We start from the raw sequence: 25,539 nt of genomic DNA on the forward strand, positions 1-25,539 counted from the left end.
TTGTTCATTATTTATGCAGTAAACTGAGAAAAATCACTTTGAAGTGATATTGACCTCTAGTATAAGAAACAAAACAAGTAGATTACTTTCTGCGGAGAAGCAGTGATGGTTTGAAAGTAGGAGAAAAGAAAATGAATGATTTTAAAGTCAAAGGTTCATGGCTTTAATATGGTAGAGCCCTTAGGAACCTTTTATTTACTGGAATGCTATGGATTGCATTGCTTAAAAATATTCAATTAAATTTCACTTTCAAATATGATGCAAACCTGTATTTAGATGTTTTGGGGAGAATTGGAGGAGGGTGCTGAAGAAGAAGTGACTTCTTCAAGAAATTCAAAATCACTATTTTAACTCGATCTGTATTAGGACCCAAGGAGGGCTCTGCTCATTTATTTTTCAATTTAGTACATTTTTCTGGCCAAACACATAGACCCTCACACTTAGAGAAACACTCAAATATACCCAAACATATTCCTACCCTCACCCCACCCCCTGAGTCCTATGGCACATATACTTAGATGTCTTGTTAAGAATGAAAGACAGCAATCAACTACTCAACATTCAAGCTCATATTAGTAGGAAACTTACCTGCCCATAAAATGCCACACGGTAGTAGCGACCGAAGAGTCGCTTCTCTGAATTCACCACTTCTGCAACTTTCAGATATGACCGATGAATATCATAGTAAAGATCAGATAATTTCTGAAAACATGAAACAAAGGGTTTCATGAAGATGAAGCCAACATAAAAAATAGAAAATTGTAAGTAATTCTCTGGGGTAATGAAGGATATTTGAACTAACTCCTGGGTTTAGAACACCTACTTTGAAGTCTCTCTGCTTCTCAAAGACTGCAATGATGGGTTTGTTGACATCAGCGATGAGCTCATATCTCTCAGACTTCCAAAGAAACTCCACACACATGTACAGCTGCTCCACCAGGATATTCTGCAATTCCCCAAATGAAAATGCGATTTTACACAATGAAGACTGTGTCCCATCCCTGAAACTTGCTTCCAAAACTATTGCACTGTCAATCTTTTTCACAGTGGGATTTCTGCATCCCTCATCTTTGTGACTGGCAGTTACATCCATCCCGGGAGGTATAGTGGTGTCTTCTAGGATTCTTCTCTTTCCATAACATTATTAGTCCCTCAAACTTGCTAATTTAAATCTATGAAAAGTATTCAGATCTGTCAGGTTTTTTTTTTTTTTTTCCATTCCCACAGTCACAGGCTTAGATCAGACTCCTGTTTCCTCACTCCCAGACACCATGAAATAGTTTGCAAGCTAAACTGTTTTCCCTCTCCAGTTTGGTCGTACTGGTCCTGTGAGTAGCTCTCTAGTAATCTTTCTTCCAAAGACATCAACCTGATCATGAGCTTGCCACTGTCCCAAACCTTTCCAGTGCCTATGAACTGCTGCCTAAACTCTCTAGCATGACATTGAAGGAGCTCCAGAATCAGGTACCAACCTCCCTTTCAGTGGCCCTCCCCTTCAGCACCTTGGCATGGACTTGGCACTTTGGCTGTACTAGATGGTACCACACCATTCTTAGGATGCTTTATAATTTCCATACTTTTGCCTGTGATGTTGCTGCTGCTCCTTTGAGAAACTTAGTTTCTCATCTGACACTTTTTAAATCCTAGCAAATGTCAAGACCCAGTGCAAAAGTCTGCAGAGCTTTTATTTATGTTCCATCATCTACATTCTAATTATTGTCACGTTAAAAAGTATTCCCTTTTAACTGCAGCTGTAGATGATGCCTAGATTTAGCTATTGGGTCTTAGAGTGGTTGCCCCCACCTTGAAGGATGTTTATCTTTCACAAGATTCTAAACTCTTCAAGAACTGGGATTATGCCTTATTATCTGTGTCTCCCCAAATAAATTTGCCTTATTTATCTTTGTCTCAATGTCTCACATATACTAAGAGCTTAATAAATGTTCAACTGAACCAAATTATATACTTTCTAAAGCAAGTGGATAATACTGCTGGAATGTTTTCAGTGTCTTTTCAGAAAAGATTTTAAACAGTTTGAAATAGTTAATGCAAATGTGTAGTTACATTTACTGTTTGCAACGTACATTCAATTAATGTACAGCCTTATGTAAGATTTCTTTAACATGTCCCCCAAGATTTGTTTTCTGAATCCTTTTTTAAACCTATGTAATATTATGAATAAAAATTAGCTTTTGAAATATTTTATTTACTTGAGGAGGGGAGCTCTATTTTATTCACTTGAATTGTTGCTAAGTAACTCCTGATAGAAAGCTTCTTTTGAAAAATAACTGTAGTCTGCATACCAGGAGGTTTTCTGCAGAAACTAGTGAGACTTTCTGTTCAAGTCTCTTTGTTAATAAATTTTCCAGTGCACTAAAAAAAGTGACCAGCTCAAAAAATTTTCAGCATTCCTTATCATATTTTATATTTTGTAGAAGAGCTGATTGCATAAATTTGGGTCCATCTTAGAGAATTAAAAGTTAGTTTAAATTTTCACTTTATCAGTGGAATTTGATATCTATGAATCTAGCTTAATTTTAGCTTGTATTTTATTTTGCCTAAGTCATGTTATAGGGTAACTTTGATTTTGGAATGAGATCTTCTCCTTCCTACTTAGTTTAATGTTACAATTCAATGTATCTTCTTACTTAATTACAATATATTCGATAATTTTCATCTAACCTCATTGTATGGCGTGTCTTGCATGCCAGAATCTTCTTTCATTTCCCCTTCTTCTTTAATATTTGGTGTAATGCTCAGAAAAGCTGGCCAGCCCATAGAGAACATGCCTTAAGAGGACAGAGGAAAATGGAACATTATTATTTGAGCCAAATCCTGCTTGGATTAGATAGTGTCTTTGTGTTACATGATGTTACATGTGGTGGTTATAATACTCACACATCAATGAGATAGTTAGATTATGACTGTTGATAAATACTCTGCCAGGAAACCAGTTTTCCCTTTTTTATAATTTTTGTATTGTTCTCAGCTGACCTGCTTTCTCTAAGGAGCTATTATGGGATTATGGACAGAACCCAGGCTTGTGGATTGATGTACTTCAATGTTCTGGTTTAATTAGCTTTTTGGAGTCTGTATCCCTTGTTTGTTAAATCAGAGACATTAATATCTAATCTCAAGGATGTTGAAAGGATTCAAAGCATTAGTATTTGAGAAAATACCCAGTTATCATCACTGCCTTCTAAAGACAATACACAGTACTCACTAACTTTCACTCTTTTGCATTATTTAGAAAACTTCTCAAGATTTCTTAGCTTCACGGGCACCAAGACTAAGAAAGATGGAATTCTGCAGATGCATATGAAAATAGTTGATAATGAGCAATGTGTCCAGACAGGGGTCAGATCAGAACGTTAAAGGAATATGAGAGGTTAGGAGCACAGTCTGGAGTGACAGACCAGCCCTTGAACATGGCCCCATCACAAGCTAACCAGGGGGATCCGGGGCAGACTGCCTAACTTCTTTAGGTCCTATAAACAGGCAGGGATAACAGCATCTAACACACAGACTCCTTATTGGCAATTAATTGAGATATTTCCACAGCACAGAACTTACTGCAGTTGCCTACCTTGGAGCAAGTGCATTTTAAGTTATAATTAATACTTTTGTGGATATTTACATTTTTAATAATCAGGTCATTGGCTATGTGACTAAATTATCACCCCAAAACATGCTAGAAATGATAATGATAATAATTATTGCAATTGAATCTTTGTCTTAAAAATTCTACTTTCCAACGTTTTATTAGCATTTTTCTTTGGTAATTAAATACATTAAAATATAGGAGGATTGAATAGAGCAGGAAAAGCCATGACACAGTACTTCCTGGACGATGATGGTTGTTAGTACAACCGAAGAAGCTGTATTTTATGGAGTCACCTAAATTCACCTCTATAGTTGTTCTTCAATATCCACAGAGAATCGATTCCAGGACCCCCAGCAGATACTAAACTCTACAAATGGTGGTGGTCCAGTGGTTAAGACTCTGCATCCCCAATGCAAGGGGCCCTGGTTCGATTCTTGGTCGGGGACCCACATGCCACAACTAAAAGTTTGCATGCCGCAACTAAAGATCGCACATACCACAACTAAGACCCAACTCCACCAAACAAATGTTGGGCTTCCCAGATGGCTCAAACGGTAACGAATCTGCCTGCAATGCAGGAGACCTGGGTTTGATCCCTGGGTCAGGAAGATGCCCTGGAGAAGGGAATGGCTACCCACTGCAGTATTCTTGCCTGGAGAATTCCATGGACAGAGGAGCCTAGTAAAGATTCAGACATGATTGAGGGACTAACACTTCCTTTTCACAATGCTCAAGTCCTTTATTTTAAACGACATAGTAGGATGAGCCCTCTGTATCTGTGGATTCTCACTGATGGAGTGGTTGGTTGAATCTGCAGATCTGGAATTCCCGAATGAAGAGGGCCAACTGTCTTCTTATCATGTGTACACTGTAGTGAAGGGACAGTTTACTTCTCTGATTTAGAAACATCACAATATAGAAACACATTGAAGACTTCAAATACATGCCAATGAGCTTCAGATGTATGGCAATGAATACAAATATATGCTGCTGCTAAGTTGTTTCAGTCATGTCTGACTCTGTGTGACCCCATAGACAGCAGTCCACCAGGCTTCCCCGTCCCTGGGATTCTCCAGGTAAGAACACTGGAGAGGGTTGCCATTTCCTTCTCCAATGCATGAAAGTGAAAAGTGAAAGTGAAGTCGCTCAGTCGTGTCTGACTCTAGCGACCCCATGGACTGCAGCCCACCAGGCTCCTAAGTCCATGGGATTTTCCAGGCAAGAGTACTGGAGTGGGGTGCCATTGCCTTCTCCACACACACACACATACACACACACACTGCTGCTGCTGCTGCTGCTAAGTCGCTTTAGTCGTGTCCGACTCTGTGTGACCCCATAGATGGCAGCCCACCAGGCTCCGCCATCCCTGGGATTCTCCAGGCAAGAACACTGGAGTGGGTTGCCATTTCCTTCTCCAATGCATGAAAGTGAAAAGTGAAAGTGAAGTCGCTCAGTCGTGTCTGACTCTAGCGACCCCATGGACTGCAGCCTACCAGGCTTCTCCGTCCATGGGATTTTCCAGACAAGAGTACTGGAGTGGGGTGCCATTGCCTTCTCCGAAATATATGCTAATGCATCATAAATAATCACCTTCAATATTTAAAGTTTATAAAACACATACAGTGGACCCTTAAACAACCCAGATTTGAACTGTATGGGTCTGCTTAAATGCAGATGTTTTTTAGTAAGTACATATTGCAGCACTGCACTGTCTGTGGTTGGTCAAATCAGTGGATGTGGATATGCAGGGCCAACTGTAAAGTTATCCCCAGGGGTTGGGTGTCCCAACCTTCTCATTGTCCAAAAGTCAATAGGTATATATATTTTTCTCAATGGATATATTATTCCAATATCATTATTGGTCTAAACGTATTTAGATCTTTTTTTGAATATTCAAGATTTAGACAACATTTTGGGCTGCAAGTTCCCACAACTTCTCAAACTGACACCTAGTTTTATCAGGTTTCTCAAAATAACTTTTATGGAACTGTATGGTATCTGATTATGAAAAAAACAGATGAGGACGAAGGGCATGTTAAATAAAACAAGAATGGTTTTGATGACTTGCCTGTATAAATAGGAAGCATGAAACTGAGCAAGGAGACCCTTGAATTTTATTGTGGACATGAGTCATGAGGCCAAGTCTGGTGTCTTCTTCAAGGCCCTCAAACGAATGAGCATACTGTCTCAGAATTCACTTTGGTCATTTGGTTCAAATATCTTATTTGCAAAATCCACTGAAACTCTTTGGGAGATATATACGTATTTAAAAGAATAAGGGACCAAAAGAATTATGTTTCCAGAATGATACAACCAAAGTCCATTTCCCTTTTGTTTAGATATTTTAATCTAAACATTCAAATATTTGTTTCTCTTGTTCATACACTGAGTTTTCCATTTCATTTTGAAAGTTAAGAGAGTATTATGAGATAGACTGAAGTTCATAAACTGGGTTTGAACAGAATTTTACAAGGATACATTGTTGTTTTTTTTACAAAGAATAATTCTTTGGTTATCATTACAAAATGTTTATCAGATGTTAAAGATGGAATATTTTTAATTAAAGGAAGATTATACTGTAAATTACTATACGTTATAAATTGTCAGAATCAATGTATACTTAAAGAAACTGAAACATGTAGATTATAGGCACAGTCTTGGTATGTGCGTGTACATGCTCAGTTGCTCAGTCGTGTCCGACTCTGTGGACCCATGTGACTGTAGCTTGCTAGGTTCTTCTGTCCATTGAATTTTCCAGGCAAGAATACTGGAGTGGGTTGCCACTTCCTACTTCAGGGGATCTTTCCAACTCAAGATTCAAACCTGCGTCTCCTGCATTGGCAGGCGGATTCTTTACCACAGAGTCACCTGGGAAGCCCACCGTCCTGTATACTATATTTATATGTCACTTTTCTGCACTCCTTATTTTGAATAAACAGTTTTATGACATTTCAACAATAAAATGGATTTCCCTTGCAATTTTAAACAATTCATCCATTTCAGAATAGAATCCCAAAGACAGTCTAGCATGCAAATTGATAACAAAACATGGCCATAATATTATATAAGATGCACTTCTGTTTGCTGAGAACTCTTGAGGTCCCTAAACTTCATAAAGTTTGATGATGGAATTTCTGAATGGTAAGAACTTTGGGTTTCGACAGAGTAAGTTATGTAGGTCTGAGACAGTTTTTGCTTTTGGGAATACATTTAAAAGTTTCATTGGCGTGAAACTGAATCAGGACTTGGTTTCCTCTGCACCATGCCCTGGGGGTAAAGGAGCCCAGTTAAATCACTCACTTCCTCCACTGGGAGTTGTTAGTAATGGATTGCTATCACAAGGGTGGACATCCTCCAGGAGCAGGGATGGTACGCAAATCTTTTCCATTTTCCAGTAACCTATGGCAGTGCAAGATGAAGTTAGGACAGTGTTACAAGTTTATGTTAATTCAAGCTTATGAAACTATGAATAGTTAACCAGTGAAGCCTTCTCATTTGGAACTAAGAAGTGGACCAGTTAGCCGGGTTGTGCATAAAATAAACACGATGATGACATGAAGAGAAAGGTAAAACTCAAAAGTACAGCGTCATTAGAAATATCTGTGAAAACTAACACTGCTAAAACATTGAGATTAATCAATTTAAAGCTAATAAATACATTGTATGTATTAGTTTATCTATCAGGTTTTGACATGTTGATTTCTCCCCACACATGGTTGTCTTACCCCTTCTTTTCAGGTATTCTGCAATGAGGGCAGCTATATGGATATAACACATGGCAGCCTGTAAGAGAAAAGCAAATAGTGTGAGAGGAAGATTTTACCATCTATCTCATACTAAAGATTTTACTATCAGTCTAATTCAGATTAATCCTCCAAGGAAGGTCTGTATTCCAAATCAGAATATGCAGAGAAATCCTTTTCATGGTAGAACCAAAAGTAACAATCAATTAGATTTCCAAAAAGTACACCCTCAAGAATAAAAAGCATATTTGGGTTTTTTTTTTTTGGTTTGCTTTTCTTGATTTAGTTTCCAGGTGGGTGAATGAGCTGACTTGAAGAATTTTTCTACAGAATTATCTTCCTGCATTAATATCTATGTTTCTCCTCTTTCTCTAAACAGCATCTGGATATAAACTGGAAGTGAAAATTAGCTGTCTTCTTACTTTTTTTTTTTTAACCTCCAGCCCTAGACCCCCTTAGAATTTCGGTCATCTTTAAATGGTAGCCTCAAGAGGCAGCAGTTGATGAAATAGTGTGACCTAATGTATCGCGTATGCATTCTTTAACCAGATTATTTCAGTGACATTTTATTGCCCTTTAAAATCTATTGCAAAGCCCTAGAACATTGCTCAACACACACTAGATGCTGAGCGGGTGAAGAATCCAAATGACTTCAGCATTTCCTTTCGAAGTTTTGTGGAGAACTTCTCCACATTCAGGGTGATCCAAGGGAACTGGAGTCGCTCTTCTGTGTCCTCACCGAACTGCTATCCAGTGAGGCCTCTGCTCAGATCTACGTCCATCCCAGAGCCCTTCACCTGCATTTAGAAGAATTACAGGTTTCTTGGACAAACTCATCTCTTCCCAAAGCGGGCAAAATTTTGGGAACAAAGCAGAACTTTCCCACTGAGTGTCTGGAACTGCTCCACATGGGTGCTGTGAGTTGTTGCCCATAAATCCACCAGTGTTTAAACAGACATAGGAAGGTTAGCTATTGATTTATAACTGTCACACAGTGGCCTGTCATCAACACGGCCCTTAGAACTGTGAACCTATTGCTAATTCGATGAGTTGCGCATGAGGACATATTACTTGAAACTGCCTTTACTCACCATGATGGTATGTTTCCCCATTTCACTCTAATTCCAGGGAAGAAGTTTTAACACACACAACAGTAACTTACATAACTTTTAATTTCCAGATACCCTTACAATCATCCTCCCTAGCCTCAGGCTTTAGCATTTGGTCTCCACTGCACATCCTACAACTGCAGGTGGTCCCCCTAGACTCTGGCTTTTATTTGATATCATTTACGTGGAGTCAGGTATCCTTGAATCTTACATGCAAATGTATTGCACATGACATGTTGGGTTGGCCAAAAAGTTCATTTGGGTCTTCCATCTACTCTTAGAGAGAAACCTGAATGAACGCTTTGGTCAACCCAATAAAATCAGGTCATATTGACATTAGTTGGGCAATACGGTAACTTTTTATATTCCTGATGTAAATGACAATCCAATGGTCCTGATTAAGAGGACTATGCTGACAAAGAAGGACCGAGTCTTTGCTGATCACCTCAGATAAGTCTCCGTTTCTGGCATGAATTTTGGCCATGCTTTCTAGCCAGGTCCTCCGCAGCTCAGGGGTGCTGGCGTAGGAGTTTGCCAGGCTGTACTGGAGATCCACCAGCATCTCTGGATCCTTCTCATGCTCCTTCATCTGAGCCGTGGCCATCAAAACAGTCCTTATTCGTTTAGTCAGGTCTTTCACCTCTGCTGGGAAATTGCTGTTCTTTGGAAAACAGAGAGCCTGGGTCATTATCTGTTTAGATTTCACAAGTTAACTCACTTCAAGTTATGCTTTTAGCTATGGCATGGCATCATGGTCAGTGCATTTTATACACTGTTCACAAATATGTATATTCTCTGTGGATAAATTCTATGTATTGTGATTGCGGTTGTGCACATTTGAAGATGAGTCATAGTAGAGTCCACTTTGTCTTCTAGCCTATATTCTTCTAGTGACAGCATCCTAACTGTCCTTTGACATCATCTAGCATCCTCTCTGGCTCTGGTTTGTGTGATTTGCATGTGTCTACTTCCTTCCCTTGGACTGCAAGGAGATCAAACCAGTCAATCCTAAAGGAAATCAACCCTGAATATTCATTGGAAGGACTGATGCTGAAGCTAAAGCTCCAATACTTCAGCCACCTGATGAGAAGTGCCGACTCACTGGAAAAGACCCTGATGCTGGGCAAGACTGAAGGCAAAAGCAGAAGAGGATAGCAGAGGATGAGATGGTTAGATAGCATCACTGACCCAATGGACACGAATTTGAGCAAACTCTGGGAGATAGTGAAGGACAGAGGTGTGCTGCAGTCCATGGGGTTGCAAAGGGTCAGACACAACTTACTGACTGAACAATAACACCACTTCCTTCCCAGGGCTGGGCATGATACTGGCCTGGATAATCAATCATATTCTTTGATACCCCAGGTCACAGTGATTGGTTTAGGGATTGGGCATATGATACAAGGTTGGATCAAAGAGACTCAGTCTAGGAACTTTAATTTCCCACTCACAGATTACTACCAGTGTTCTCAGAATTTCTGAGAGAGTAAGCTCATGGGGACAGCCTACCTGTAAATGAAGTAAACGAAGAAAATTGAACTGAGAGACAGAGAGGCAAAAAAGTAGAGGCAGTAGGGGAAAGAGATCTGAAAACATTATTTTAATCCCTGGGTTCACTCATGCCTGTCGCCAGGCTCTACCCCAGGACTTTTCAGTATAATGATTGAAGGAGATGTCCCCACAAAGTTCTAAAAGAAAGGTAAAATGAATTTTACCAAGAGTAGGATCATGAGAGAATCACTGTGCTTTATATATATATATATATATATATATATATATATATATATATTTGATATATGTGGTTAGTTTTATTGTCCCATATCATTCAGCCCCATACCTTGGTAATATCACTTAACAGATTACATGCTCAAAGTAGAAGCAAATTCAATGTCAGGACTCAAAGTGTCAATAAATAAAATGCAGAATTTGTGTTTTTTTGTGATTTTGACATCTCATAAAAAGAATCCAACAGCTTAGTTTATTCCCAATTCCTTAAAAAAAGTCCACAATGCATTTCTTACTTTCATTTGCTTGTCTCCATTAGCAAAATTATTGGTAATAGCAAGGGAATGCTGAAAACGAGAGCCTCCAATCCCAGCATCAGCTATTAACTGGCTTACGGCCTTGATGAGCTGAAAGAGAAAACAAAAATGGAGCCTCAAAAGTAAGTAACTCCAAAATAGTAGGTGTAAAGAAAACCATTGACTTGGGTGGATGTATCATGAATATATCCCTGTAGGCCCAACGAATGTGCTCAGAATCTGGTGGAATTTGGCATCCTAGAAATAGTCATGGTTTCTCAAGTTGTATATTCTATTATCAGTGGTCTGCAACCTTTTCGGCCCCAGGGACCAGTTTTGTGGAAGACAGGGGCAGGGGGGATGGTTTCGGGATGATCCAAGTAACTACATCTACTGTGCACTTTATTTCTATTATTACTACATTGTAATACATAATGAAGTAACTATATAGCTCACCATAATGCAGAATCAGTGAGAGCCCTGAGTGTGAGCTCAGGTAGTAAGGGGAGCGATAGGGAGTGATTGTAAATACAGATGTAGCTTCACTTGCTTGCTTTCCCCTCAATTCCTGCTTTGTGGCCCAGTTCCTAACAGGCCATCGACCAAACTGGGGTTGGGGACCTCTGTTCCGTATGATTCTATTTATTCCCTGGCAGAAAAAAGGAAAAGTACAAGTGGAATTATGGACTTTGCTAATTTCTGTCCAGCTGCCCTCTTTCTGTGAATCAGAACTGAGTGTGATGAGCATCCTTAAAGAGGAATCTGATGAAGGAATGGGGATCTGGTTGCCCTGGAAACAGGAAGCTTGTATCAATGCTGAAACAGATGAGTGGTTTTAACAACATTAATGAAAACTGGCAGCACTTACTTGTAAGTGCGACCGTACAATTGACTTCTGCTTGTTAAATTCAAAATTCTTCCTCATAAAGAAGTATAGAAGTGCTGATGCTTCCATCTGAGTTGACCGTGACCTGTGGTTACAGCATTTTAGGACTTCATAGCAGAATGATCCACACAGGTCAGCAGGCCCTTGGAAAAACGCTGAAGGAAACTATGGAGACAGAAGTGCTGGTGAAATGAGCAGATTCCTTCATTTCGCTCTGTTCATTCTCATATTTGAAAATTCCTTAGAACAAAATCCTTTTTTTTTTTTTTTAAACCTAGACTTTTTCTACCATTTGTAGGTGGAAGAAGATATGATTTTATTTACCTAAGTCGATGCTAGTATTGGGGCTTTCATGGTAGCCCAGTGGTAAAGAATCCACCTGCCAATGCAGAAGATGCAGGTTTGATCTCTGGGTCAGAAAGATTCCCTGGAGGAGGAAATGGCAACCCACTTCCTGGGAATTCTTGCCTGGGAAATCCCATGGCCAAGAAGCCTGGCAGGGTACAGTCCATGGGGTCACAAAAGAGTCGGACATGACTGAGTGACTAAATAACATGTTGTAAGTATCCTTTGCATCAATAATGGATGATTACTCAAAGAAACAGAATGAGAGCTTTGAGATAGTTTCTATTCACTCAACATTGTAAAGCCACAGGTCCTCAAAGGGGACTCTTTTGAAGTGGAACGATTTAAAATCACAGTTGATGGTGTATATTTTACCTAACTCTCTGCCACAAACACTGAGAACCCAAAGAATTGGAAGCCAAATGCCAATTTTATTCCCTTTTTATATCCAGCAGATAAGCCATCAAGGCTGTGAACTTATTCTGAGACCATGAATCAAAGTCTAATAAAACCAAATAAATCAACATAGAATCAAACCACCCTTCTTTCCACCCTACTGAGAGACGTAAGGATTAGTGCTTGTTTATTGTCAGTAATGGGCGTCCCTGGTGGCTCAGATGGTGGTGAATCTGCATGCAATGCAGAAGACCTGGGTTCAATCCCTGGGTCGGGAGGATCCCTCAGAGAAGGGCTTGGCAACCCACTACACTATTCTTGCCTGAAGAATTTCATGGACAGAGGAGCCTGGCCGGCTACAGTCCATGGGGTCACAAAGAGTCGGACACGCTGAGTGACTAACACTTTCAGTGTCAGTAATCAACACTTCACTGAGCTCTCCAAGGAACCTGGACTCTTACCTTGCACACAAACAGCCTCAACGAGGCAAACACGTGCTTCAGTGCGGTAGCTGATTGGTTGACTTGGAAAAAGAGCATGTAGGTGTCAAAGACCCTTTTCATCATTGAATTCTGACATTCAGATTGTTGGAGTTGTCTCTGGAAATTCAACACAGCACTTATTTAGGATGAGTGGAAGGACTCCTGTATTCTTTCAAAAAATATTTTCTTTGGGCCGGCAATGAGATGGTTAGATAGGATCACCAACTCAATGGACATGAACTTGGGCAAACTTCGGGAGATAGTAAGGTACAGGGAGGCTTGGTATGCTGTAGTTCACGGGGTCATAAAGAGTTGGATATAACTTAGCAACTCAACAACAGCAATCTGCTATGTGATAGGCATGATTTTGGATGCTGGAAATGAACTGCAAAATAAGAAGGTCTTATTCTTGTTCCCAATGAAACATATATACAGCAGTGACTGAAAAAAGTTACCAAATAAAAAAACAGAGTAGAAGGATAATAGGAAGGAAAGTAAATGCTTTGGGTTGGGGGGGCGGTAGGATTACTTTATGTAGGATGGTTAAGACTCCACTAATGGTTGAATTGACAGGTGAGCTGAAAAAGTCAGCCCTGGCCAGATCTGGGAGGACTCTCCAAGTAAGAAACAAAAGTTGGTACCAGGGACTTGAGCTGAAAAGGAGCTTGTGAGTTCAAGGTGGAGAAAAAATTTGCTGTGTAGCCTAAGCATGGTGAGTCAGGGTGCAGTCAGGAGAGAGGTAGAAGATGAAGAGGTCATAGACAGGCGGGTCCTCGAAGGCACTGATAGAAGAGTCTGTAAGATGTATGGGATTTGACTGACACTTCCACTGAGCAATAAAGGATTAAAACATGGATTTTGATATTTCTACCATCATGCTGACTTTTTACTTGAACGTAGGACTTTCTTGGTACAATCATTCTGTTTCGTGTAGTCTTTATTCTACCAGTTCAACTTTTTCTAATTAAACCCTTAACATTCAAAAGTTCATCAGGTTGAGCTGAAGTTTTTAATAACTTCATTGAGGTGTAACTGACATACAAATTCTATAGTTCATATTTTATAAAATTGTATTTAAAAGGAATTATATAAAACATGCTCTGTTTGGCTTCTTTTACTGAGCATAACTGAGCAGTATCCTACTGTATGGCTATATCACTGTTTTAGAAAATCCATTCACCTGCTGAAGTACATTTGGGTTGTTTCCAGTGTTTCATTATTAAAAATAAAGCTTCTATGAATATTCATGTATAAAGATTTGTGTGAGCAAACACTTATTTTTCCTGGGTAAATCCTTAGAATTGGAATGGCTGGTCACATGATAGATTCTGTTTAATTTTTTATTTCAGCATATTGTTTTTCAAGGTGTTTGTACCATTTTGCATTTCCACCACCAGTGAATGAGACTTCCAGTTTCTCCATATTCTTGCCAAAACTTTTTAACTGTAGCCATTCTAAGAGCTGGTAGTGGTATCATTTCACCAAAGATCTACAGATGGTAAGTAAGCACTCAAAAAGATGCTCAACGTTATCACTTGGTTTTCTCTAGCTGTTAAGTCTGTTTATCTGTTGTATCTAGTTGAATCATTGGTCTCTCCCTCTGATACTGAAAACGTAGGGTCACATCTCACTCAGCCCAGCTTGCCTGACATAAAACAGGAGAAACAAGGAAGAAAGAAGTGTCTATTATTGGAAAATAATGAAATGTCTGTGTGTATATCAGCTATGTATTTGCCAACTTCTGATGAATTCTGAAGCATCACTATGAACAAACTAGTGGAGACATTGGAATTCCAGTTGAGCTATTTCAAATCCTGAAAGATGATGCTATGAAAGTGCTGCACTCAATATGTCAGCAAATTTGGAAAACTCAGCAGTGGCCACAGGACTGGAAAAGGTCACTTTTCATTCCAATCCCAAAGAAAGGCAATGTCAAAGAATGCTCAAACTATCGCACAATAGCACTCATCTCACACACTAGTTAAGTGATACTTAAAATTCTCCAAGCCAGGCTTCAGCAATACGTGAACCGTGAACTTCCAGATGTTCAAGCTGGTTTTAGAAAAGGCAGAGGAACCAGAGATCAAATTGCCAACATCTATTGGATCATCAAAAAAGCAAGAGAGTTCCAGAAAAACATCTATTTCTGCTTTATTGACTATGCCAAAGCCTTTGACTGTGTGGGTCACAACAAATTGTGGAAAATTCTTCAAGAGATGGGAATACCAGACCACCTGACTTGCCACTTGAGAAACCTGTACACGGGTCAGGAAGCAACAGTTAGAACTGGACATGGAACAACAGACTGGTTCCAAACAGGAAAATATATTTAACTTATATGCAGAGTACATCATGAGAAACACTGGGCTGGAGGAAGCACAACCTGGAATCAAGATTGCCAGGAGAAATATCAATAACCTCAGATATGCAGATGACACCACCCTTATGGCAGAAAGTGAAAAAAAGCTAAAGAGCCTCTTGATGAAAGAGAAAGAGGAGAGTGAAAAAGTTGGCTTAAAACTCAACATTCAGAAAACTAAGATCATGGGATCTGGTCCCATCACTTCATGGCAAATGGGGAAACAGTGGAAACAGTGGCTGACTTCATTTTGGGGGCTCCAAAATCACTGCAGATGGTGATTGCAGCCATGAAATTAAAAGACGCTTACTCCTTGGAAGGAAAGTTACCACCAACCTAGACAGCATATTAAAAAACAGAGACATTACTTTGTCAACAAAGGTCCATCTAGTCAAGGCTATGGTTTTTCCAGTAGTCATGTATGGATGTGAGAGTTGGACTATAAAGAAAGTTGAGCACTGAAGAATTGATGCTTCTGAACTGCGGTGTTGGAGAAGACTCTTGAGAGTCCCTTGGACTGCAAGGAGATCCAGCCAGTCCATCCTAAAGGAGATCAGTCCTGGGTGTTCATGGGAAGGATTGATGTTGAAGTTTAAACTCCACTACTTTGGCCACCTGATGCGAAGAGCTGACTCATTGGAAAAGACCCTGATGCTGGGAAAGATTGAAGGCAGGAGGAGAAGGGGATGACAGAGGATGAGATGGTTGGATGGCATCACCGACTAAATGGACATGGGTTTGGGTGGACTCTGGGAGTTGGTGACAGACAGGGAGGCATGGTGTGCTGCGGTTCATGGGGTCACAAAGAGTCAGACACCACTGAGTGACTGAACTGAACTGATGAATTCTGAATCTCATCTTTAAGATGCTTTCCACTCACAGGTTGATTTATGGAAGGTTAATGGGTTTCATTAAATGTCTTAAAAACATGTTCTTGACTTCACATGACTTTTCCATCTTTAGTTTTGTCATGTTGCAGAAGATGCTGTGGTCACACTCACCTGGTGGACCTGAGTGAAGAGGGCCAGCAGGTCTAGAATAGTCAGGCAAACCTCTGTAGCAATGTTGGCCTCTGTGTCCACGTGGTGCACAATGTCTATTTCATTAGAGTTGCCTACAAAGTCCAAAGTAGAAAACAGCATAAAGGTCTGAGACAAGTCTTTGTACCCTATTAAAAACTTTATTCTATTGCAACATAGTCATATACAACATATATACAATATGGACAATGTGGATACAATATACAACCTATGTATAGACACACAATCTTCACTGGTGTTTTGATGAGTAATTTAGTAAATCAAAATGCTTACATTTATTCAATTTCTTTATCAGCTGAAGCAAGAATACTAGACAGAGTTTTTAGTGGATGCTATAGACTGAATATGTGTGTTTCCCCCAAAATTCATATTGTTGTTGCTGTTGAGTCATTAAGTCATGTCTGACTCTTGGCAACCCCGTGGACTGTGGCACATCAGACTTCCCCACCCTTCACTATCTCCCGGAGTGTGCTCTCACTCATGTCCCTTGAGTCAGAACAGTATGAAAAAGCAAATAGATCAAAGCCCTAATCCACAATGTGATGGTATGTGAAGGTGGAGTCTTTGAAAAGTAATTAGGTTATGAGAATGGAGCCCTCATGATTGGGATTAATGCCCTTTTAAAAAGAGATACCAGAGGGATCATCTCTATCTCTACCATGTAAGGACACAGCAAGAAGGTAGCCATTTGCAAGGCAGGTTTCTACCAGACATCAAATCTGCTAGCACCTTGATCTTGGATCTCCTACCCTCTAGAACTAGGAGAAGTAAATATTTTTTATTTAAGCTACGCAGTCTGATGCATCTTGTTTTAGTAGCTTGAACCAATGAAGACACTGTGTGTGCCCTTTTCATTGGTCAGGTATGGAGTTTCTAAAGAATCAGAGTAGTCTGATCTTTATTTCCCACTTCTTTTCCATTGGTTCAGCTGTCAGTATAGTCATATTTCCTCCATAATTAGTCTGGGTCAAGTTTTATGCTCCAGGTTAATAGATCAAATGTAGAGTTTGAGTGGATGATCTGCACGAATGACCTCTTCAGAAAGGTACTAAATGTATTTACAGGTTAAGGCAAATACTGTCAAATAGCTAACTTTGGTCATGTGTCCATAATCAAGCACACTTACATGATATGAAAGGACTGGATCTCGTTTTTTACCTCATTCACACCTAGAATGTGTGCAGCACTGGATTCAAGATGGCACGCCTGCTGCTTCTAGGACACAGGCAACTTTTTCCTTTTCCCAGAGGGATAATAATCAGGTTGAGAGAGGCCACCATAACTCTCACGATGCCAGAGTCCCTTGGTTCCCCAGTGAGGGATCCAACCCATGCCCCGTGCAGTGGGAGCACAGAGTCCTTACCACTGGAACAATAGGGAAGTCCCACAACACTATGTTTTTAAACTACTCCCTGCTGATTGGAGAAGGAAATGGCAACCCACTCCAGTGTTCTTGCCTGGAGAATCCCAGGGACGGGCGAGCCTGTTGGGCTGCCGTCTATGGGGTTGCACAGAGTCGGACACGACTGAAGCGACTTAGCAGCAGCAGTAGCAGCTGATTCTCTCCTCAGGAACATTCTCAGGGCTACAGTAAGCCTGAAAACCAGTGGTCTGAGGGGCACAGCAACATTCCCTACATTCTGAAACAGAATGAATTTATTTCCTGCACATGTCTAGAGAAAAACGATAACCATCTTGTTGCTATTGTTTCTGGTTTACTTACTGGTCATGGTATTGTCTAACATCTGGAGGAGTTTGGGGTTAGAAAGTGCATTTTTGCCTCGAATTATTGGTAAAGTTTGTGATCTGTGCTGCTTCTGTCCTTCATGATTGGAAGTGGTGTGCATCCTGGAAATGAAATAAGAAAAATGGTTAAAGTCATAGGGATATGAAAACCAAATGTTTTTTTCAAATTCTCTTGATTGTGTCATATTAACATTTTTTGTGAAAAATGAGACTTTTTATGAAAAACCATTAATTATGGGGTGACACGATGACAGAAATTTAAAAGTACTTTTGGAGAAATTTTATTTAAGCCAAAAAAAGGTTCAGAATGATAATAGATACTAAAGGATAATGAGTTTCCCAGGTGGCGCTAGTAGTAAAGAATTCATCTGCCAAAATAATAGATACGGAATTAAATTCTGCACAATCATATTCACTATTATTTAATGAAATCATGGGATTCCATAGATGTTATGCTGGCTATTGGTTGCTTAGAAAGGCATAGTGATAAACATTTATAAAGTACAATACTACATAACTCAATTGGTATCAATTATTTTTAGGGGGTAAAATATAAAAAAGTAAAATTTGGTCTGAAACAACTCTTTGACTCTTACTTCTTAGTATTTGGAGGAAGAGATACTGAAGAGTGAAGTCTCAAAAAGAAGCAATGGTTTTCTCTTTGTCTTACTTCTCAAGGCTTATTTGGTTCTGGCTAAATCAAGTGCTCTGAGTGGATCGGGGCCCAGGAAATCTGACTTTGGTTTTCAGTAGCCAAGAGAGTCTGGGTCATTTCTGCAGCTATAGGGAATAATGGGTTTGGGGCTATATGGCTTAAACTTTGGGACTGAATTACTTGTCTCCTTCTGTCTGTAACTGCTGGGAAAAGCCATGGTTTTGGGGAAAAAATCAGGAGGTGTTCAGGGAGGACCCTGAAATCTAACTTACCAGACAGCCTCTAAACTGTAGTGACCTCAGCTGGGTTACGATCGTCATTAAAGTCATCGTTTATGGTCCTCTCTCCTACTACCAATTGCCAAAACATGCCCATTACATTTTTATTTGCTTTCTCATAAGGGGGCCACTCAAGTGGTCCCCATGGATAAAGAGGCAAAATTTATTCTATGATTTATTAGCCGTTTACTACTTCCATATTACTTTCTAAAATTCTTTCTAAAATACAGCCATTTTCATATTGTATACTATCATGATACCTCTGGGAAGAATAAATCAAGCTGGAGAAAACTTCAGCAAAGAGTTTGGATTGACTAGACCCAGAGGAGCTTTAAGGTAGCATTTCAGGCTAATGTTTTCTGTAGGGTAGTTTATGAGGGGTGACCCTGGGTTTTTTATGCTAGTTAAATCAGTCTGATGACTAAAAAACTAACATGAGCTTATGGGGCCAGATATGCTTCCTTATTGCCTTTGACCCTTAAAAAAAATTACATTAAACTCTAAGAATATGGTTAAATTATTAAAATTACTGAAAGGAAAGGGGAGATACGACCTCACAGTTTACTTTGTCACCAAGAGATTAGCAAACATGAAAATAGTCATTGATTGGAATTATATCTTTCCAGGCTTAAAAAAATTAAGATACTCATTGACCCTATGCAAGAATCCACCGGCCAATGCAGGACACCAGAGACCACGTTCAATATGTGGATTGGGAAGATGCCCTGGAAAAGGAAATGGCAACCTATTCCAGTATTCTTGCCTGGGAAATCCCATGGACAGAGGAACCCGACATGCTACGGTCCCTGGGGTCACAGACTCGGACATGACTGAGCACACAACAACAACACAAGGCATTGTACAGTAATATACTGTACATAAATAAGGCGTAATTCTTGCTTCTTAGGTCTTTACAAGTTAGTGGGCCAGATAGGGAAGTACTTACAAGGTTTCCTCTTAGAAACATACAGAGTTATTTGAAATCTGTGTCTGGCTTGAAATATACATATAAGTATTGGAAAAGGAAATGGCAACCCACTCCAGTGTTCTTGCCTGGAGAATCCCAGGGATGGGGGAGCCTGGTGGGCTGCCGTCTATGGGGTCGCACAGAGTTGGACACGACTTAGCAGCAGCAAGTGTAAGTAAGTGAAGTCACTCAGTTGTGTCCAACTCTTTGCAACCCCATGGACGGTAGCCTACCAGGCTCCTCTGTTTATGGAATTTTCCAGGCCAGAGTACTGGAGTGGGTTGCCATTTCCTTCTCCAGGGATCTTCTTGACCCAGGGATCGAACCCAGGTCTTCGGCACTGCAGGCAGACACTATTCCGTCTGAGCCACCAGGGAATATTTCATATGTATTAAAATATACATATATATATACACACACACACACATGCATGTGTGTGTGTGTACATAGTGTGTGTATCCACACTCTCTCTATATATATGCATGTGTGTGTGCTAAATTGCTTTAGTCATGCCCCACTCTGTGACCCTATAGACTGTAGCCCCCCAGGCTCCCCTGTCCATGGGATTCTCCAGGCAGGAATACTGGAGTGGGCTGCCATGTCCTCCTCCAGGCAATCTTCTCAGGGATTTAACCCGTGTCTCCTTTGGCTCCTGCATTGCAGGCGGATTCTTGACCACTGAGCCACTGCAGAAGCCCAATACACACACATACATATACACATCCATGTACACTCACAATATAATTTTAAATATCAAGCAAATGTGACAGTACCATTGTGACAAAAGGCCAGAAGTCTGGCAGGATGGATTAGATCCTTTGAGAGTTCCATTGTTCTGGGTGGACTGCACGAATTTAAACGCAGCAGCAATTTTTCTGCAAGGAAAACTGAAGTTTTAATCTTAGCTCAGTGTTTGCAACTGATATATAAACAAAAAATGGCAACTGACAAAAGATTACTGGACAATGAAATCTTTCATATGTTATAAAAAAAAAAACAAACCACTTTTTTCCAGAAGAAAACCACATTTTCTTCTGGAAATGGGAAATTGAGGGTTTAGGGAATGTGCTGGGGCGGGGGGGGCGGGGCACTGCTGTCTCTTATGGGAAAGGATGAGAGCACAGTTATTCCAGATTAATTTTTTTTTTTTTAGTATATTGGAAGTATTTTCTTAAATATGCATCTTCTAAGGACAACATTAACTATTTTTGGATCTACTATGGGTATAGTATAATCATCAAACATGCTTTGCTTAATGTGAAGTTTCAGTTTTAAAACTAAAAAAAAAAAAAAAAAACAACTAAAACTTCACATTAAGCAAAGCATTGTTTAATGATTACACTATACCCATAATAGATCAAAGAACAGTTAATGTTGTCCGAATAAAAAGCACAAACACACATTTCTGAAAGGAAACCACATTTCATGTAGCTTTTCAACCAATTTGTCTTCATATGAATATAACTTAGAAGATGCATATTTAAGAAAATACTTCCAATATACTAAAAAAAAAAAAAAAGTTAATCTGGAGTGTAATCATCAAACATGCTTTACTTAATATGAGGTCAACCTTAAAATCCTATTTGCATTTTAAGATTTCTAACACACACATATATGACTCTTTTCAAAAGATCAGACTATGATTCTTTTCATGATTCTTTTCAAAAGATCAGACTAATCTTTTGGAGTTTAAAATGATTACCTTATTATGTTCCGTTTCCCTAGATATCTGAAATTTTGAAGACAGACGCTAGAAAGGAAAAAAACAAGTCACATTCTAATTATTCATACCTTTTTATCTATACAAAGTGTTCATCCAAGTGCACTAAAAGACAAATACAGTTTTCTTTAGATAGTTTATGCATTATTATTGACAGATTATTCACCATATGATACTTAGAATGAAAAATGGTATACTAAAATCATTTGAAGGTTCTAGGAAAAAAGTCTTAAGTAATCAACTCTAAAACTTACTCCAAGATGCTGAAGAAGTCAGACACCTCTGGACTGGGGGCTCTTTGCCAGTAGGCAATCAGAGTCTCTGAAAGGAAACACCAAATAGCATGAGACTCTTTGAAATTCAAAGTTTTTTCCTTTTTTTTTTTTAAATTTAATTTTAAAGAGCTCTCTTTACCCTCCGAAATTGTTTTCATAATGTGCAGAAAGCACATGAGAAGACTCCTGGTTTCTGCTTGATCTAGCTTGTCAAATCGAAGAGTTGAGCCTATCAAAGATAAGGGTCTTGGGATCTAGGGATGAAAGAAACAACAAGGATTGAGGAGGAGGAGACAGCTGACTTGTAACGTGCTTGGGAAGGTTGGGAGGGAAGTCATACCTTTTCACAGTTGTCAGTCTTCTCACTGCTCTTCTCAGTGGTACTTGGGTTGGAGTCAAGACTTGCTAATGAAGCTCTGGAATCAGCATGTGTTACTGTAGAAATAGCTATTGATGAAAATGCTGTAAACACAAGCCACAGCACACAAGACGGTAATGAGATGCATGGGCGTGCACACACACACACAACGCTAAAATGAACCAAAAAGATGCTGATCATTCAGGTATTGTGAAAGCCTGACACAATAGAGTCTGGGATCGGCATGAAAGACGTGCAACTTTTAAAATATTATTTTAACAGCCATGCCAGTATGAAGGATTTAAGAACATTTAGACCATTATAACTGGAAATAAAGCGTGCTCCTTTGATTTCTTACAAAGCTTTTTAAAGAACGTTTCTGTTTTAAAATGCTTAATAAAAGTTCTTAAGGATGCTTTGGAGGAAGCAGCTTTCAATTTTTGACAGTTTGTAAGAAATTAAGATGACATTTCCAAAATAGTTCTTAAAAACAATCTTTGAAGTGGAAGGGCTATTATATTTTAAAAGGCTGTATGCAATGAAAACATCAAGATTGTTTTCAGAATGAAACAATTTGATGACATCGGAGTAGACTGCTTCTTAATCCAAGTAGAAATGAACACTAAGTAGAAGAGGAAGTTGTTGGATGACATTCAGAGAAACATGTAACAAGACTCTTTAGCTATATAAATGTAGAATACTTTGCCTCATACATTATGTACAATGGATGAGTGGGTAAAAAGCACAGTGATATACAATGTAAACACAGATGAGTGTTAAACACCATTGTCTGGAAGGTCTGAAGTACCTGCTATAGAATTTAAAACATCTTTAGAAAATGATGTGTCTGCAGAGTTGGCATGTTTCATAGCTGACTGGGTGTGGAATCCTCCGTTGGTACTGAGGTCGTCTCTAGACCCCTGGATTCAAAGCACAGAAGAGATTAGTGGGAACTAACATATTTCAACATCATAAACCTACAAATGTTTTCTTCATTACATTTTCAATTAGATGATAAGAGATTTGATTTTTTATATTTTTGCAAAATCTTCTGCCTAAGTAGGCAATGAAAGTGAATACTGTCAAACCATAATCTTAGTCACAATTTGGTTTCTTATGTGATTTTTAAATTTTTAAACAACGTAGTGGAAACTTTTTCAGATATAGATTAAATCAGGGGTCCCCAATCTTTTTGGCACCTTTCGGTTTTGTGGAAGAAAGTTTTTCCACAGACCGTGGGAGGAAGGATGGTTTGGAGATGATTCAAACATATTACATTTATTGTCCATTTTATTTCTACTATTATTACATCAGCTCCACTTCAGATCATCAGGCATTAGATCCCAGCAGTTGGGGACTCCTGGACTAAATGACTATAATGGTGATTGATAAGTTCACTGATTTAAAAAATTTTTTAATTGAACTATAATTGATGTACAATATTATATGTTATAAGTATAGAACATAGGGATTCACAGTTTTAAAGGTTATCCTCCATTTACAGTTATAATAAAATACTGGCTACATTCCCCATGTTGTACAATATATCCTTATAGCTTATAAAATTATAATAATTTTATATGTAACACTTATACCTCTTAACCCCTATTCCTATGGCTCTTCCTTCGCCCTACTGGTAATCACTAGGTTGTTGTCTATATCTGTGAGTCTGCTTCTTTTTTCTGTCATATTCTCTAGTTTGTTGTATTTTTTAGATTCCACTTGTAAGTAGTGTCATAAATTCATTGACTGGATTATCACTATTATCATGGATTTTTAAATGTATATTATTATTAAAAACTAGATGTTAGGTACTTATAATGTGCCAGTCTCTATGATGCATGTTTTCTATTACACATTTAATTCTCCTAAGAACCCTGCGACAGAGGTATTCTGATCCATTTTATAAAAGAGGAAAAAGTTGAATAGCTTACTGAAGGTTACATAGATGGTAACTGGTCCAAGGTCAAAAAAAATTCCAGACACAGTTCCTAGCTTCTAGACACCATATAAACACCTCAAAACACCTACATTAATGCATATATATGGAATCTAGAAAAATGGTACAGACGAACCTATATGCAGGGTGGGAACAGAGATGCAGATGTAGAGAATGGATGTGTGGACACAGGAGGGATGGGGAAGGAGAGGGTGAAAAGAACTGAGAAAGTACATCCAAGCCACAAGGAAAGCCCCTTATGTCCACTCCCGTGTGCAACACAGATAGCTAGATGGCTGCTGTATATATAACACAGGCAGCTGAGCCCAGTGCTCTGTGGTGACCTGGGCGAAATGAAAGGCTTGGGTGGGAGGGAGGTCTAACAGGGAGGGAATACATGTATGCATATGGCTGATATACTTCACTGTACAGCGGAAAGTAACACAACAGTGTAAAGCAGTTATACTGCAATAAAAAAATAGATAAAAAACCAAAATCAAACGCCTGCTTCCCCCCACCAAAATACCACCTAGCAAAAAGCACTGTTCTGTTTAATCCTTAGTTTGCTCACATTTAGGGAAAAATGGTTATCGAGGCCAAAAATATATAAAAAAAGGCAAACTCTTTATTAAAATAGACACTTGGAATATTATGCAAACTTACCTGATTTGATGTATTGACAGTAAAAGGATACAGGTCCTTCAGGTAAATCCTTGGCATATTGTCCAGAAGCATGCCATAGAGGGGCATGTATAAACTGGCTATCTGGGCCTGCTTTTCCTAGGTAGAAAAGGAGTCAAAAGAAATGATTCACATAAAAATCGATAGACTTGTAGGTTTGATAGGCACTTAATGCAGTGAACCATTAAATGGTGCTTAGGGAAGGGAGAAAGAAAGACCACTTACTGGTTCTCTGTATCGATCATCAAATGAATGCTTAGCCATTAGGTTTTTTAGGACAGCTAAAGCCAAGTGCCTGATATCTTGATCTTCTTGCAGAGCAAAGCCAACTTCTCGGAGCAGAATTCCGATTAAGAAGTGTTTGCGGCAAAATTCATTCGTGACCGAATATTCAGGCATATCTTTGTGTGGAAGGTAAAGAGATCATGTTACTGAAAGTCAAATGATCACTTTACAATTAAGAGAAATGGAACAAACAACTATAAACCCTTATTGCTACTAGGAGGGATTCAGCAATGCAATCTTATATGAAAAATGTGAAGAGGGGCATTCAGTAAATACTGTTTATTCTTATCCAAAACAGAGCATGTGTGCATGCTGAGTCATTTCAGTCATGTTCAACTCTTTTGCAATCCCATGGACCATAGCCTGCCAGGCTCCTCTGTCCATGGGATTTTCCCAGCAAGAATACTGGCGTGGGTTGCCATTTCTTACTCTGGGGATCTTTCCGACCCAGGACTACATGTTAGGAATAATGAACTATTAGAACACTCCACATCACATCTGACCAGAAGTAAAGTAAACACATCGATTTTTTCCAGTCCGTGAAAATACTGCTGAAGGCAGAAGTTCAGGGAATGTGGAAGTTAGGAAACTAACATCAAAGGGTTTAGGTTAAATAAATTTTTTCACGAAATACTGAGTAACAGTGAGGA

At 39.2% G+C, this 25,539-nt stretch overlaps 1 protein-coding gene across 11 annotated transcripts in view; it reads right to left on the minus strand.

Moving 5' to 3' along the window:
• DOCK10 (dedicator of cytokinesis 10) overlaps positions 1–25,539 on the minus strand; it is a 304,984-nt gene that overhangs the window by 19,685 nt on the left and 259,760 nt on the right. For 8 of the 11 annotated variants that reach the window (XM_061386579.1, XM_061386560.1, XM_061386540.1 and 5 more), the window contains 19 exons: positions 24,830–25,005; positions 24,587–24,703; positions 22,793–22,904; positions 21,967–22,088; positions 21,766–21,880; positions 21,606–21,672; positions 21,334–21,381; positions 20,405–20,506; positions 17,709–17,833; positions 15,947–16,059; positions 12,566–12,703; positions 11,346–11,528; positions 10,478–10,588; positions 8,902–9,117; positions 7,330–7,387; positions 6,905–7,003; positions 2,683–2,789; positions 824–946; positions 589–702 (listed from right to left, as the gene is read on the minus strand). In XM_061386579.1, the coding sequence (XP_061242563.1) occupies positions 589–702; positions 824–946; positions 2,683–2,789; positions 6,905–7,003; positions 7,330–7,387; positions 8,902–9,117; positions 10,478–10,588; positions 11,346–11,528; positions 12,566–12,703; positions 15,947–16,059; positions 17,709–17,833; positions 20,405–20,506; positions 21,334–21,381; positions 21,606–21,672; positions 21,766–21,880; positions 21,967–22,088; positions 22,793–22,904; positions 24,587–24,703; positions 24,830–25,005 (2,246 nt within the window). The remainder of the gene's footprint in view (positions 1–588; positions 703–823; positions 947–2,682; positions 2,790–6,904; positions 7,004–7,329; positions 7,388–8,901; positions 9,118–10,477; positions 10,589–11,345; positions 11,529–12,565; positions 12,704–15,946; positions 16,060–17,708; positions 17,834–20,404; positions 20,507–21,333; positions 21,382–21,605; positions 21,673–21,765; positions 21,881–21,966; positions 22,089–22,792; positions 22,905–24,586; positions 24,704–24,829; positions 25,006–25,539) is intronic. The other 3 variants (XM_061386552.1, XM_061386607.1, XM_061386598.1) reach the window with 2 other exon arrangements.

This window comes from Bos javanicus, chromosome 2 (genome assembly GCF_032452875.1).
Source record: "Bos javanicus breed banteng chromosome 2, ARS-OSU_banteng_1.0, whole genome shotgun sequence".
Lineage (NCBI taxonomy): Eukaryota > Metazoa > Chordata > Mammalia > Artiodactyla > Bovidae > Bos > Bos javanicus.